The 16,811-nt window shown below is 46.0% G+C and overlaps 2 protein-coding genes across 3 annotated transcripts; one reads left to right on the forward strand and one right to left on the reverse strand.

Moving 5' to 3' along the window:
* Positions 1-5,336: 5,336 nt before the first annotated feature.
* Positions 5,337-8,141, forward strand: LOC121541184 (protein phosphatase 1 regulatory subunit 3C). Its single transcript, XM_041850161.1, has 2 exons — positions 5,337-5,511; positions 6,347-8,141. Exons 1-2 carry the CDS (start codon positions 5,480-5,482, stop codon positions 7,311-7,313), a joined length of 999 nt encoding a protein of 332 aa, XP_041706095.1. The 5' UTR covers positions 5,337-5,479; the 3' UTR covers positions 7,314-8,141.
* A 2,084-nt stretch (positions 8,142-10,225) lies between these two features.
* Positions 10,226-12,429, reverse strand: LOC121541739 (phospholipase A2, minor isoenzyme). Of its 2 annotated transcripts, none has more exons than XM_041851011.1 (4): positions 12,322-12,429; positions 11,237-11,390; positions 10,863-10,996; positions 10,226-10,692 (listed from the first exon to the last, which is right to left on the reverse strand). In XM_041851011.1, exons 1-4 carry the CDS (start codon positions 12,368-12,370, stop codon positions 10,574-10,576), a joined length of 456 nt encoding a protein of 151 aa, XP_041706945.1. In that variant the 5' UTR covers positions 12,371-12,429; the 3' UTR covers positions 10,226-10,573. The 2 variants fall into 2 exon arrangements, with proteins under 2 accessions (XP_041706945.1, XP_041706946.1); XM_041851012.1 differs by lacking the exon at positions 12,322-12,429 and adding an exon at positions 11,686-11,750.
* Between the last annotated feature and the right edge of the window lie 4,382 nt (positions 12,430-16,811).

Raw genomic sequence — 16,811 nt, forward strand, 5'->3', positions numbered from 1 at the left:
ATCGTGACAGAATAACCCACCATAAAGGAACCAAGCAGCGCGTCCCAGGAACAAAGGGCCTGGACATGGAAGGAACTGGTGGAAGGTAAAGGGTCCTGGACTTGGGAGGAGATCCTAGATGGTATGGATCGCCGACCATGGAACGAGACGGTGGAGAGGCGACGGCGAGAGGAGCAACGGCATCAGCAGGGCCATCATCGTCGGAAGGACGAGAGGCAACCCCAAGAAATTTTTGGGGGGGGGCACATGGCTTGGGCGACGGAGCAGCAGGAGGCTGCCACTAGGCAGAGTCAGAGGGCTGCCAGGTTAAGGGGGCTGACGGAGGCAGAGAAGGGACGGATTCAGTGGGCTACCAGGTCAAGGGGGCTACTGGGTAAAGCAGGGAAGGAAGGTGTTGAGGCACGGCGTGAGGTACTGGGGTGTGTAACCAGTTCGGTCCGGCCCGTTCCTAGTCCCGAGGTGCAGCCAGTAGTGTGTGTTCCCGTACGGTACGGCCTGTTCCGGTCCCTCGCACTAAGTGTAAGGTGCGCGTCGCCAGCCCGGTTCGGCCTGTTCCTGCCATACGCACCAAGTATGCGGTGCGCGTCGCCAGCTCAGCCCGGCCTGTTCCTACTCCACGCACCAGGGATACGGTGCGCTTCGCCAGCCCAGCCCGGCCTGTTCCTACTCCACGCACCAGGGATACGGTGCGCTTCGCCAGCCCAGCCCGGCCTGTTCCTACTCCACGCACCAGGGATACGGTGCGCGTCGCCAGCCCCGCCCGGCCTGTTCCTGCTCTCCGCACTAGGCGTGAGGTGAGTCCCCAGGGTCCAGCAGGCCCTGTTCCGGCTCCCCGCACTAGGCGTTATGGGAGTCCCCAGGGTCCAGCATGCCCTGTTCCGACTCCCCGCACTAGCCCTGAGATGCGTGTCCTCAGCCCCGGTACCTCCAGTTCCGGCACCACGCATCAGGCCTACGGTGCGTCCCCAGGGCCAAGCATGCCCTGTTGCTGCTTCCCGCACTAGCCCTGAGATGCGTGTCCTCAGCCCGGTACCTCCAGTTCCGGCACCACGCATCAGGCCTACGGTGCGTCCCCAGGGTCCAGCATGCCCTGTTGCTTCTCCCGCACTAGCCCTGAGATGCGTGTCCTCAGCCCGGTACCTCCTGTTCCGGCACCACGCACCAGGCCTACGATGCGCCTCAGACGGCCAGAGTCTGCCGTCTGCCCAACGGGGCCTGAACTGTCCGTCTGCCCAACGCCGTCTGAACTGCCCGTCTGCCCAACGCCGTCAGAGCCTTCCGCCAGACAGGATCAGCCAGAGCCGTCTGCCAGACAGGATCAGCCAGAGCCTTCCGCCAGACAGGATCAGCCAGAGCCTTCCGCCAGACAGGATCAGCCAGAGCCTTCTGCCAGACAGGATCAGCCAGAGCCTTCTGCCAGACAGGATCAGCCAGAGCCTTCTGCCAGACAGGATCAGCCAGAGCCTTCTGCCAGACAGGATCAGCCAGATCCGTCAGTCGGCCATGAGCAGCCAGATCCGTCCAGCCAGCCATGAGCAGCCAGATCCGTCAGCCAGCCATGAGCAGCCAGATCCGTCCAGCCAGCCATGAGCCAGCCAGCCAGGATCCGCCATTTAGTCAGGTGCTGCCCCTTAGCTCGGTGTTGCTCCTTATCCTGGTGCTGTTCCTTATCCTGGTGCTGTCCCTTAGCCTGGTACTGCCCCTTAGTCCGGTACTGCCCCTTAGTCCGGTACTGCCCCGTAGTCCGGTACTGCCCCTTAGTCCGATGCTGCCCCTTAGTCCGGTGTTGCCCCTTAGTCCAGGTGGGGTTAGTTGGAGGGTGGTCATTGGGAGGAGGCTACCGAAGCAGGTTGTGACTGCGGTGGGGTGGGGATCACGACCGGGGCCAGAGCCGCCACCGGGGACAGACGCCCACCCAGACCCTCCCCTAGACGGTATGCTGGTGCGCCCGGAGTGCGCACCTTTAGGGGGGGGTACTGTCACACTCTGGCTCCAAGGACTGTGTGTTAGAGCCAGGGTGTATTTCATTTGGTGGTGTTGGGTTGGGTGAGTTTCATTTGTTTGTGTTTTTGGTGATTGGTTAATGACTCCCAATCGGAGGTAACGAGTGTCAGCTGTCGGCTCGTTATCTCTGATTGGGAGCCATATATATTCTGTGTGTTTTCTCCTGTGTTTTGTGGGTTATTGTTCCGTGTTCAGTCGTGTCACTGAGGACTTCATTATCGTCATTTGTTGTTTTGTCGTGGTTGCTTTATTAATAAAGTCATCATGTTCACTCCACGCGCTGCGTATTGGTCCGCTCCTTCCGACGATCGTGACAGTATTCCTCAATAATCTTCTCCTTATTTACACTAAATCCCCAGTGCCCCAGCTAATTGAAGCCTAACCATCAGTTCCAGACTTACAGAGATCGTCGTTTAAAGATGCACTCCAGCTTTTTGTTTTACTTTTCCTGTTGAAAAACAATATCCCATGTATAAACACAGTAATGTACGTACACACACTTAAGGGTAAAGAAGCATGTTTTTTAGACACAAGTGCAAACTTCATGGAGTAGGCCATTCAATAAGTTGGTCTGATGGTGCCCTCTGATGTGAAATGTACAGTTAGTCAATACATGGAAAAACTAAAAATCTATGACCACTTCTGATATTCAGAGACAGAGTCAACTATCTTGGGAGATATTAGGGATAAGACTACTTTTCTCCTATTCTTGCCAGCTATCCTTCATCATTGAATCACATTTCGGAGAGAGAAAAAGTAGGCTTTGGCCTAGAAAAAGAACCAGTTTTCCCCAGGGCATATGAGGCTCACAGGCTGGCACATAGGCAGAGAGACAAGTAGCCCTGTAAGAAACCTTTAAGTTTTAATTAGCATCAGGTATTATATACAGGCATAACTAGTTTTTAACTGTCATAAATAACTCCATCTGCATCCTAGGAGACACCCTTGAAGTATATAAATATTAATCGGCATCATTCACGCAAACACTTGTTTTTAGTGTATCATGTTTGAATGGGAAGGCCATTTTAAGGCTGTGTGATTAGTTGAAAAAAAGTTTTAAAAAATAACCAGCTGCAAGCAAGCCGGTACATCCTTATCTGAACCTGAATGCAGGGTTTGATCTCTGACAATGTATTCCTAATGACAATGTGCTGTTGAATAATATTGTGCTTTTGTGTCTTTGCCAAATTTATAATCCTGCGTTGTGTAAAACAGTTCATCCTGGGTCATTTATTTAGGGATTAACCATGTAGCAAAGGAGGCTGGTGGGAGGAGCTATAGGAAGATGGGTTCATTGTAATGGCTGGAATGGAATCAATGGAACAGAGTCAAACATGTGGTTTCCATATGTTTGATGCATTTGGTACCGTTCCATTTATTCCATTCCATTGAGCCCGTCCTCTTATAGTTCTTCCCACCAGCCTCCCCTGCCATGTAGGCAACCCCTTAACCAGAGCCATGTAGTCTCATGACCCAGACTGACTCCTAGACTGGGTCAACAGGTGGGTCAGTCCCTCTACCTCTGTCTTGGTAATGTGCAACAGAAACATTGTAGTACAGTACTACCTAAACAAACTCACTGAACAAACATTGCTGTGGCAGATGTAATTAAATGTACAGGCATTCCAAGTGAGAGGATTAAGACTAATCCTTTGTTTTTCATGTGTTCCCTGTGTGCAGTTTTACTGTCTGACTGTAAGCACTGCAGTCCCTGCCACAGGCGTAGGGCGGAACAAGACAATGGCTGCATCATCATTATATGGAATGCAGTTTTTGCTGGCTAGATAACATATAACAAAAATGATATAGAAACAAATAAATTGTGTTTATAATACTTTTGGACAAAGCACTGGATTGGCCATAATCCTCCTTTCGTAGTGATGTTATGCCATGGCTGGGAAAATACATTTTATTTCTGTTGTGTAATATTTAACTGCCTGAACAAGCCAAGGACCTAGCCAAGAGCTGAATAATCAACATCAACAGCTTTGGAATGAGCTAAGAAGATTGTGGTGAGCCATTATTTCAATAATTTTAACAAACGCCTCATTAAAGAATACATTAACTGACATGGTTTGATCTGATCAGTAAATGGGACTAAATTCTCAGAGGGTGTGTCATTTTTAATTCTGCAGTGTCTTGATAGGTGAAAACTTAACCTGTGTCAATGGGGCACCACACACTTACAAGTCATGCATAACATATGTAGCCTATATATGTCTTCATGTAGTAGCCCAGGGGCGGACTGGGACCAGAAATTGTCCCTGGCATTTCTTACATACCGGTTTCGTGATTATGATCTTGTCTCATCGCTGCAACTCCCCAACGGGCTTGGGAGAGGCGAAGGTCGATGTCATGTGTCCTCCGAAACATGACCTGCCAAACCGCGCTTCTTAACACCCACTTGCTTAACCCTGGAAGCCATCTGCACCAATGTGTCGGAGGAAACACCATTCAACTGACGACCGAAGTCAGCCTGCAGGTGCCCGGCCCGCCACAAGGAGTCGCTAGAGCGCGATGAGCCAAGTAAAGCCCCCCGGCCAAACTCTCCCCTAACTCGGACGACGCTGGGCCAATTGTGACCCGCCCTATGGGACTCCCGGTCACAGCCGGTAATGACACAGCCTGGGATAGAACCCCAGGCTGTAGTGATGCCGCAACACTGTGAGGCAGTGCCTTAGACCGCTGCGCCACTTGGGAGGCCACACCTGTCCGATTTTTTTTCTTGAGACCCCACACATGGCCCATTTTTCCCCTTGAGGCCCCCATTATTAGTCAGATAATGATTATGTTGCGCTAAAAACCCAAGTTAGACAGGCCCACTGGGCTTAAAATGAACCGGCCCATCTGGCATTTGCCCGAAATGCTAGATGGCCAGTCCGTCCCTGTAGCCTAAACATGCCATTAGCAGCAGTAGTTTCGACTACTATTATTATGCAAAATAACATTGGCCCATCATCTAGGCCTATTTTTTGGGGCAGTCTTATGCAATACATCATTATCTAGGCCATTACAGATGTAATGTTAAAAAACTCAAATAAGCCTACTCATCATATCTCTCTATATTGTTAGTAATACAATGTAGACCTAAGCTATGTTGAAAGAAGGTGCATTGCGCTTAGCAGGCAACGATATTGATGATAAACTTACAATCTCAGAATCGAGTAGCCTAATGTCTGTAAATCTCTTGCCTATTGATCACGTCTCGCCTATTGATCAGTCACAGTGGTTGCTCTGATTGGCCAGGGTGAAGACAGGAGGAATGTGATTGGTTAAGCGAAACGGTTCACGCGAAGAATCAAAAGCTGAGGGCAAGAGTAGTACCTCAATAAATAGCGCGTGAATGTCTCGATAGAGAAGTCGTTAGCGTGTTGCGTCGAAAAGGGTGATACGTTTCGGATGGAAACAAATGGGAGGTGATTTTTCCGACACTTCGTTCAGCGTGTTTCTCTTTTCTTCAAGATAGTTTTTGCAGATGGCCTTTATTGAATTTGGAGTGAATTTTCCGTAAGTATTCTATTTGCCTGTTAACTTTATTTTCACATTACTACCGCATGATTTTGTATTGGTTGTTTATTGCACAAATTATCGACTGATGCAAGCTTCAAGTGCGACCTTGTTTGGTGGCACTGGCCACATGTCACTCTGACCCATGGTCTTAAAGCTGAATTCCGTGGAAATTCACTGGCTTTTTGTGGTGCCGCACTGGTCATTTTACACGACCGACAACACCTGTCTCTAGATGTCTATGTCAGTCATTCCTCGTGTTCCAACCTAACTTGTTTTATCTTAAGGTTAGTTGATTTTATTTTATTTTAGTTGAGGTCTTAACAAAAAGTTACATTTTAGAATGAATTGAGTCTTGACGCGCCATGGCTACTTGTATTTTTGATTTGATTTATTTGTGGGTTTTTAATTATCTTGGGTGCATGCTAGAACATCCTGACCTAACCAACTTTCAGCTTGATAAATTATTTCATGAATTTATGAGACGAGGTCTAAGGGCATTCCATAGCGTCTGCGTTCGATAACTTTTGGTCTTATGACTACCTGCTAGAAGCTATAATCGGTAGACTGCTCCGATAGGCGATGCAAACAGCAGTTCTCCAAACAGTGAACAAGAAACTAGTTTTTAGATGCTATAACCCCCCTTTTCCCCAAAAATCTAATATGGATAGCAATGTTTTGTTCTGTCTTAGCTGACACGTTTCCTTATTAATGACATAGTTAATGAGGTCTAATATTGGGCTACAGATTGGTTAAAAATGGCCCATCCCCTCAAGCATTTTAAATTCTCAGCTAAGTCTAACCTTATCCTCATCAACCTTTTTCCCTTCTTCAGAGCGCTTCATGTGTTTGGAGACCACTCCATACCACAGCAGTCAGCCATGCCAGTGGACCTTGCCATACAACTGTGTCTGAGCCGGAGTCCTCCCATCTGTCACCTACTGGGTGTGTCTCCTCTAAAGGCCCTGAGACCTCCCTTTCAGACAATAGATTTCCAGACTCTCAGGGCAGGCCTCCGCACTGCACCGCCCTCCTCTTCATCCTCTTCCTCCTCACCAGAGTGGTCAGAGTCTAGGAGCTGTGTCCACAGGAACAGTGCCAGCCCTAAGAAGAACCGCGTGGTGTTTGCTGATACTAAGGGGCTGTCTCTCACTGCAGTGCGACTGTATATCCCAGACAACTCCTTGTCCCCTTCCACAGCCCAGGGGGCTGACTCCTCTTCCTCCTCCTCCACCCCTAGACCCTCCTCTTCCCCCAGACTGCAGAGCCTGTGGCCAGGTCCAGCCGTTGGGCAGCAGCGCTGGAGACTGCGTCTAGCCTTCCCCCAACCCACAGCAGACTTTACGACATTCCACGCCCGTCTGCAGGAGGCCCTGGTGCAGCTGGAGAGCTGCAGCGTGACCGAGCGCTCCCTGAGTGGCACCGTGCGTGTCTGCAATGTTGGCTTTGAGAAGGCTGTGCACGTGCGGGTGACCTTTGACTCATGGCGGAGCCACCGTGACATCGCCTGCTCCTACCTGCAGCAGCGCTACAGTGACTTTAAGACTGATGCGTTTGCCTTTGACGTCCCCCTCCCCCAGAACCTGGATCCCAGCAAGCGTCTGGAGTTCTGTGTGTCCTTCCGGCCAGGCAGCGGGGCCACACCGCGTTGGGACAACAACAAGGGACAGAACTATAGGGTGTGTGTGGCTCCTGACGGGTCAGGTTACAACCAAGCCCAGGCCCCGTTATGGCGCCGTATCACCACCCCCTGCCTCCTCCCGCGTCCCCCTAATGGCCAAGGAGCGGGGGAACCAGCCTGAAGAGCCCCATGTACCCTGATTTCTCCCACCCCTCAGAGGCCTTTATCAGCCAGAATTGGGGGTGACTGGAGAACTTTCTGGTAGAGGGAATTGCCCCAAGTCTGGTCAGGAAATGAGCCAACTTTGCCAATCTGATTCTGGCTGCCTGATCTTGGCAATGGAGCTGGACAAACTCTTGCCAAGAATATATGCAATGTTTAAACCTGTTTGAATTTGAATAGAGGAAGTGCATCACTAAATGTAATTGACTCAACTGAAATGGAATTGAACCCGTCTGATGGTAGAGGTTTGGAAGACCACAATGTTTGCTTTTGTAGTGGCCCTTAATTCTACTGCTTAACTGGGCCCCAACTAAAATGTGAAATAGATTTGCACTACTCGTGTACTTTTCATAGAATACAGCCCTGTGCTACCCATAACTTATTCCAGATCACCCAGAGGGGAGTTTCCTAAGCACCAAGATCATAATTTTATCTTATTTATTGGTTTTCATAGTACTAAGGCTGTGTTTAGAAGCAGCCCAATTCTGATTTTTTTTTCACTAATTTGACAAATCAGATCCGATCTGAAAAAGATTGGCTGTGAAAAGATCTGACGTGATTGTTCAAAAGATCAGAATTGGGCTGCCTGTCTAAACGCAGCCTATGATGCTTCTTAAACTCTTCCCAGAGTTAGTTTTCAGGTGTATATTAGTACTGATTGCACACAAAGGCCCTTCCAAGAAGGCTGAATGTTCTTTATAACTGCCATGCAGACTTCTTCAACTTCAGCCATCAAAACTGGCCTTTGAACAAATTGAATGTGTGCCTTGAGTTATTAAACATTAGAAAATAATATTGTGTTCACTCTGATTATTCTGAAACTGCATGGCTAGTAAAACTGACAAATCATACCACCACCTACTGTATATAGGTATCAGAAGCCCTCTAAGCTCACCTCTAACATGGCTAGTTGGTATACAAAGGAAAAACTAATTTGAGGCTAATTCATGACACATTTGTGTGGAATCATTAACTTTCTGTCTGACTCTACCATTAATGGAATAGTCTTTTTGTGGAAAGTAGTGATAAAACTAAGCAAATGTTTTGTGCTGTATGCACCAAGTCTGGAACCAACAGGACCCTGAACAGCTTCTACCCACAAGCCATAAGACTGCTAAATAAAAGTTAGTCCAGGTAGCTATTCGGTTAACCATTTAACTATCTGCATTGACTGTGCACAAACTCTTTTGACTCATCACATACGCTGCTGCTACTAATTACTACCTGTCACTTTATTCCTAGTTATATGTACATACAGTATCTACCTCAACTACCTCGTACCCCTGCACATTGACTCAGCACTGGTACCCCTTATATAGTCATGTTATTGTTACTCATTGTGTATCTTTTATTATGTGTTTTTACTTTTCTATTATTTCTCTATTTTCTTTATCTGCATTGTTGGGAAGGGCCTGTAAGTAAGCATTTCACTGTTAGTCCACACCTGTTGTTTACGAAGCATGTGACTTAACGCTTTTATTTGATTGATTTAGATTTTCTAGATATGCAGTTTGTCAACGTTTCCGATTCTAAGGGCTTGTTCTTCTGCTCTTCACCAATAATGCCTTGATCACACTCATTGTGCCAAATGGTACACTGCATCATCTGCATGTGTGTGCAACAAAAGTTCAACATTCACCTTCTGCTACCAGTTCTGTCAAGCCGTCTATGCATACAATTTTGATTAATCCAACGTATGCACCACACAGAATGCACAGACTCTGCAAGGCAAACGCAGCGTTCCATTGGAAATGAATGTACTTGTGGTGTACCAAAATGCAATGACGCTGTAGGTGTGATCGAGGCGTAAGGCTCAGTTCCCTGGGTTTCTTCCTATCTGCTACATGCATTCCAAACAGCCTGTGTCAGCAGAGGATTTTCTGGGTGGAGGAGTGATACACACACTGGCATGCCTCCCCATGAGCCTCCTTGACTGGCACGCCCACCTGTCGTCCTCGGTCTTGTCGACAGTACTCGTGGAATGCTCTAGAGCCCCAAGCAACATGAACATCAACTAGGCACAGCATTCGGTTGGTAACCATGGCAGCCTTAGAGCCCGTGTTTACATGCAAAGGTGGAGGTCACCGTGTTGGGGATAGGGAGTGATGTGGTGACAGTGTTAGTCTGCCTTTCATTTACATTTTACTCTCGCTTACTCACTCCTCCCTTTTGTCTTACTCACGCCCTTTCTCTCTAGGTCTATAATGTCCTGGGACCGATGCTTTTGTGAATAGTTCCAGGTAGTTGAATGAAGTCAACCTGAAACTATTGTGTGTGTGTGTGTACTGTTCTCGCATTGTATGGTCATCATGAAAGGTAATGCCATGTGTCCCACCTTAATGCTACTCACATTCCTGACCCCACCCTTATTGCTAGCACTTCACTGTGGTGACAACAGGAGGAAGAGAGGGAATGGCTCTTTTGTCTGGGATGGCCTGAGCAGACGAACAGAGAGCTGGTCATGTTGTGTTTGGCAGGTGTACACACATTTTGTGCCTATTCCTCTCAAAGTGCCAGACTTGTCACTAGTAGGAAATATGAAGACATTGGTTCACTACTGGTGGTTTGGGCTGAATGTTGCCCTGTAGAGCAAGGTTTCTCAAACTTTGTCCTGGAGCCCCCCCTTGATGCACGTTTTAGTTGTTGCCCTAGCACTACATAGTTGATTCAAATGACCAACTTATCATCAAGCTTTGAATATTTGAATCAGTTGTGTAGTGCAAAAACCTAAATGTGCACCCAGGGGGGCCCCAGGACTGAGTTTGGGAACCTGCTGTAGAGAACAATATTTGAATTATAATCTTCTTCCCTCCCTTTCTTTACTTCCAGAGTGACCAGTTATCTAACTAGAGAAAGACAGTGACACTGGTGTCAGTTTCTCAATCTGTTTTATTCAGTTTAATTTACATTTACATTTTAGTCATTTAGCAGATCTGTTACTCCGTTTATCTTCCACACCATCTAAACGAGAAACAAATCCCAGAGTAGAACTAGCTGTGATTCATGGAGTGACGGGCTGGTAGGTCACAACCAGATATAGGAAACGACCGGTAGCAAACCCCAACAGGTGACAACCAGATAGATTAAACTCAAAAGGCATTGCATGAGTCACAACTTGAAAAAATGAGGTGGTTTTAGCGGGGGGGAAAGCAATTCAACAAGTCATACATTGCACTGAAGGTGCTATCTGAACTATGTTTTCAGGTTCCTCTGTGGGCCTTACTGGCAACTGCTACTGGGAAGGTGCTCGTGCTCAGGGTTCCAGGGGCTCCTGGCGAAACATTCCGCAGCCTTCCTGTCACACTCACAGATGAACATCTCACATCCGTCATTGTTGCCTGAGGTTGTGAGAGAAAGAACGATAAGGAGGGTATAGAAAGAGAGTGAAATGGAGAGAGCAAGGTAAAGAGTGTAATGAATATCGTGGGCAGTACTGTATGTAATGTAGTATAAAGCTAATCATTGTGGTGTATGAAGTGAGGGGAGGGGACTCTTTGGAGGTACTCACTCTTGCAAGTGACCTTTCTGAGGTTCTTGTCACAGTCGTAGGCATAGGACTCAGTGTAAGGGTTGTCAATGATGGGCCAACATTCATCGTGCTGCATGGCATCAGAGTAGCACCGGTCATGGACCTCACAGCACCTGTAGGATGATGCCATAGAACACACCAACTCTGAGACAAACTCATACTTACACACACTGCCAGAACTTTGGCAGCAGCAATAAGCAACAAAGAACTCAAACTTTCAAGGAAAACATTAATTGATGTCAAGTCAACATAGATTCATTAGTGGTTGGGATAGTGTGTGGACTGGAGTGGTTTTAGCCCTATTGACATATTTATAACCATTGTCCCTTGACCCTTGACCCTTAACCCCTAACCTGTCCAGTTCGTCCACAGGGGTACCAGAGCCTCCCTTGCCACAGTAGCAGCCGTAGTCAGCATAGTCGAAGATGGGCCAGCTATCAGGCATAGTGCAGAGGATCATGTTTCTGAACTGCCACAGGGCCCTGTAGTTAAGGTTGGTTGCCTGGGCTGTAAGAAAGGTTTGAGTTTATTGATTCTTGTTCACAGAAAACTGAAGAAATACAGAATTTACACAGGCTAATAGTTTAAATAATTTAAAATGTTTTTTAGAAAATGAGAACACTCAAATACAAAATAAATTGCATAAATAGAACACAAGACACTTAACATTAGAGGGAAAATAAGTAAAGATGGAAACTGATTGTTAAAATGTGATTGTTAAAGATTATTATAAAGTATGAGCCAGAGCAGATGAGTGAGACACTAATGCTGCGTTTAGACGAGGGACGCAAAACTGTCATACCAGTCAGCATAGCGGGATAAAGAACGCAAGAAAGATGGTGACGGCAAAAGCAAGCCAGCGCGATAAAACAGATATTTCACCGGATGTATAAATGTGACGCAACCGCTTGGCGTTTCCATTCACTACCAAATATAGTAGTGAGAGGGAGGAAGCCCAGTGGCCGGTAGTGGGAGAAGATGGATTTTGGCAAACATTCTGCACATTTTCTCATTGATGAAACATTTGATCTCAATATCGTTTTCTGTTCCCAAAACTAAAATATGTAACGAACAGAGTGGACAAAATTTTGTAGACTTTACCCTTTGCTAAAGTTTCAAAAAATTGCATTTTTTAGGAGTGCAAAGGTGAATTTAGTTATTGCATACGCGCACTTCACAGAGTAGGCGTACCCTAACGGAAATATGCCGTCTACCTCGTACCATGTAAACGCAGCATAAGATTAGTAAAATCTGTGTATGTAAAGATACGTACAAATCTGTCAACAATTTACCCCTTTTCAATTGACGACATATTCACAAATATTGGATTATGCTAATGATTATGTTGATCAAGACCTACCCATGACAAAATGCAATTGAAACTGTTGCAGGTAAATTTGCCCGATTTATAATTAGATTGTATGAAGCTGCTACTCACCAACAGAGAGGCCCAAAGCCACAAGGAATACTGCTTGGAGGGTGTTCATGTTGCCAGCCAATGAGAAGTGAGTTTCTGGACCTAAACCTCTGCATTGGGGTCTATTTATATTTCCTGTAACTCAGCGACCTTGAGGCTCTTTCACAGACAAACCTTGGGTCTCCCATATATGTGCATGGTCCGCAGGTACATAATACCTGGCAGCATTTACCATATGTGGCAGCATATGCACAGGCACATGGAAAATCCCACGTTCTGGTGCTCTGGTGATTTGGATTTCATGTACTTTAAATAAAATTGGTATTCCGTTACATATAATTATCTTATGTCATTATTGTGACTGTCTTATGTAGGTCTACTCATAGTACAATTTGCATTCGGAAATTGTGTTGCCATTGAGACAGATTAGTGCACAAATATACAGTAGGCATTCCCAGAATATGTGCAGTGTTTGTGATTTTCCATGTATTTGCGTATATAGTGACAATAGCAATGTGTGTGTGCACGATGCTCAGCATATGGAAAAACATACATTTTATTAAGGCCACAGAGTTGTGTATACAGTCAGGTCCAAAATTATTGGCAAAAAGACTGTATAAAATACACTATGACCAAAAGTATGTGGACACCTGCTCCTCGAACATCTCATTTGGAGAACACATTGGGAGGGATCTTAGACCATTCCTCCATACAGAATATTTTCAGATCCTTGATATCCTTCGTCTGCGCTTATGGACTGCCTCTTCAATACAAACCTCAGGTTTTCAATGAGGTTCAAGGTTTTTGGCTAAAATGTCCTGGGGCCTCATTGTCTCCCGAGTGGCGCAATGGTTTAAGCCACTGCATCGCAGTGCTAGCTGTGCCACTAGAGATCCTGGTTCGAATGGGGCGGCGCACAATTGGCCCAGCGTCGTCCAGGGTAGGGGAGGGAATGGCCGGCAGGGATGTAGCTCAGTTGGTAGAGCATGGCGTTTGCAACGGCAGGGTTGTGGGTTCAATTCCCACGGGGGGCCAGTATGGATTTTCTTTTTTTTTTTTATAATAAAATTATCACAAAAAAATTGTATGCACTCACTAACTGTAAGTCGCTCTGGATAAGAGCGTCTGCTAAATGACTAAAATGTAAATGTACATTTATCAAAGGTGCTACTTGGTATTTTTACTTAAGTGCTTTACACCACTGATGATAGATTAATGCAATGCTTTTACTATAAAGGAGAACTTTCCACCCCTACTATTGTCCACGGTGGTCTACGAACCCACAACCTTATGGCTCGCAGCCCTGTGTGCTATCAAGCATTCATCCTGTAATGCTTACAGGATGAAGAACAGTTTCTAAAACTGCATATCTAACGTTCTGGTCTGTCCAGAAAGTGAAGGTAAATGGTAGACATGTTCTCTGCTATCCACTTTGTTTTAATTATTATTTTGGGTATAGGGGAGTGTCACTTGTTTTGTTTTTGTTTTTTCAAGCATTCAGGGAGGGTTTAGGTAAAATATATTTAGCTGATGGGAGGGCCATCCATTTTCATTTCAGAGAGGTCCGATTTTCTCCATGTAACCCTTATTATAAATAACATTCACTCCCCAACGAGAATTCCCACTCTGTGTAGGCCTATGTGCGGTGAACGTGTGTCTCAAAGTGCATAAAATAAATACAAATCAAATAGGATTTTTTTTTAGATACATAGATGTTGTGGTTGTATTAAGAAAGAGATGGTGTGACTTGTCTGGGAAGAGGGGCTGCATGTCCTCCTGCAATCTCTGCCCAAGGTCTCTGCGTCCTTTTCACCCCCAAAACGTGTACAGGAAGAAAATGTCCACATTGCTTGGGGGAGGTCTTTTTTAAACCTGACATATGGCTATCTTCAAACTTTTAGAATGCCATCTGGCTCATTCCCCTGTGCATGTGCATCAACAATATGTAACCAAATACTTGAACTTGAAAGGATACTAGCATGATAACACTTAAATAGATTGACAATATTGTGGAAATCAAATCAAACGAAGGGGAGGAATAAATTCTGATTAGATCTCCCATATGTGACACTCAAATTGATAGTCAAGGGGCTATCAATTTAAGGCTATGCCTATCTAGGGGCTTTATTTCCTATATATACTGGTAAACCCTTTCAGAGATATTTCAGAGAAGACAACACACAATCAGAATGCTATAAAATCAATTATCTTTATTGGGATAGAAATCTAGCACAAAGAAATAAATGAACACAACATGGTCCAAAAGGGTTACATTAAGAGCTTAATTTAATCCATTTACATTTAGCAGAGGCTCTTATCCAGAGAAACTTACAGGATAAATTAGGGTTAAGAGCCTTGCTCAATGGCACAGATCTAGTCAGCTCAGGGATTCGAACCAGTGACCTTTTGGTTACTGGCCCAATGCTCTTAACCGCTCGGCTACCTACCACGATCTCCCACTCTACTAGTCTGTCACCCCTCTGAGTTCGTCCCTTGGATTCACATGTAGGGAGCTGTTTTGACCATATATAGTCATTTAGAAAATATACACAGCACTATCTAATGGAAGAGAGTCCTATTCATCTACTTAGCTACTACTATTTAAATAAAACATTTGCACTGAAACACAAACTGATATAGCTGGTGAAGCATAATGGTAAAATACAAAGGCCAGGCACACTGGCCAAATGGCAAGTAACAGGCTGAAGAGCAAAGCACAATGAAAGGTGGAAAAAACCCACTGGCAAAATCAATGATTACTGTACAGCAACACTGGTCCTTCCATCCTAGATCAAACATTGTATGTAGTAGAACACTATGTTCTACTACTTCCTGTTTGTTTGATGATGGGACTTCCTGTCATCAGGCAAAAGTTGAGTATCTCTTACAGGCCACAACACAACCCTTAGGTATGATCAGTCAGAATTCCCCACCACCCCACCACCACATAGTGCCCTCTAAGCTCATCACTAAGCTAAGGATCCTGGGACTAAACACCTCCCTCTGCAACTGGATCCTGGACTTCCTGATGGGCCACCCCCAGGTGGTAAGGGTAGGTAACAACACATCTGCCACACTGATCCTCAACACGGGGGCCCCTCAGGGGTGCGTGCTCAGTCCCCTCCTGTACTCTCTGTTCACCCATGACTGCATGGCCAGGCACGACTCCAACACCATCATTAAGTTTGCCGACGACACAACAGTGGTAGGCCTGATCACCGACAACGATGAGACAGCCTATAGGGAGGAGGTCAGAGATCTGGCCGTGTGGTGCCAGGACAACAACCTCTCCCTCAACGTGACCAAGACAAAGGAGATGATTGTGGACTACAGGAAAAAAAAAGAGGACTGAGCACGCCCCATTCTCATCGACGGGGCTGTAGTGGAACAGGTTGAGAGCTTCAAGTTCCTTGGTGTCCACATCACCAACGAACTATCATGGTCCAAACACACCAAGACAGTCGTGAAGAGGGCACGACAAAGCCTATTCCCCTTCAGGAGACTAAAAAGATTTGGCATGGGTCCTCAGATCCTCAAAAAATTCTACAGCTGCACCATCGAGAGCATCCTGACTGGTTGCATCACCGCCTGGTATGGCAACTGCTTGGCCTCTGACCGCAAGGCACTACAGAGGGTAGTGCGTACGGCCCAGTACATCACTGGGGCAAAGCTCCCTGGCATCCAGGACCTCTATACCAGGCGGTGTCAGAGGAAGGCCCTCAAAATTGTCAAAGACTCCAGCCACCCTAGTCATAGACTGTTCTCTCTGCTACCGCACGGCAAGCGGTACCGGAGTGCCAAGTCTAGGTCCAAAAGACTTCTCAACAGCTTCTACCCCCAAGCCATAAGACTCCTGAACAGCTAATCATGGCTACCCGGACTATTTGCACTGCCCCCCACCCCATCCTTTTACGCTGCTGCTACTCTGTTAAGTATTTATGCATAGTCACTTTAACTCTACCCACATGTACATATTACCTCAACTACCTCAACTAGCCGGTGCCCCCGCACATTGACTCTGCAACGGTACCCCCCTGTATATATAGCCTCCCTACTGTCACTTTATTTTACTGTATATATAGCCTCCCTACTGTCACTTTATTTTACTTCTGCTCTTTTTTTCTCAACACTTTTTTTGTTGTTGTTTTATTCTTACTTTTTTTGTTTAAAATAAATGCACTGTTGGTTAAGGGCTGTAAGTAAGCATTTCACTGCAATGTCTGCACCTGTTGTATTCGGCGCATGTGACCAATAAAATTTGATTTGATTTGATTTGAAACTCCTCTATCCTTCCTATGTATAACTAGTCTGCTAACTAGTGCTCATCTATGTCTATAACATTTTACATTTTAGTCATTCAGCAAACAGACAGCAGTCATTGAACAAGAGGAAAGGCAGACTGAGGAAGATTTGGGTGATAGAAATCATTCTGAACTGAGATATATACAGGTGTAAAGGTGTAGGCTGTGCTGTGAGAAGCTGTGGTGTCTGTGGTGGGAAGGCAGAGGCTG

This window comes from Coregonus clupeaformis, chromosome 27, assembly GCF_020615455.1.
Source record: "Coregonus clupeaformis isolate EN_2021a chromosome 27, ASM2061545v1, whole genome shotgun sequence".
Lineage (NCBI taxonomy): Eukaryota > Metazoa > Chordata > Actinopteri > Salmoniformes > Salmonidae > Coregonus > Coregonus clupeaformis.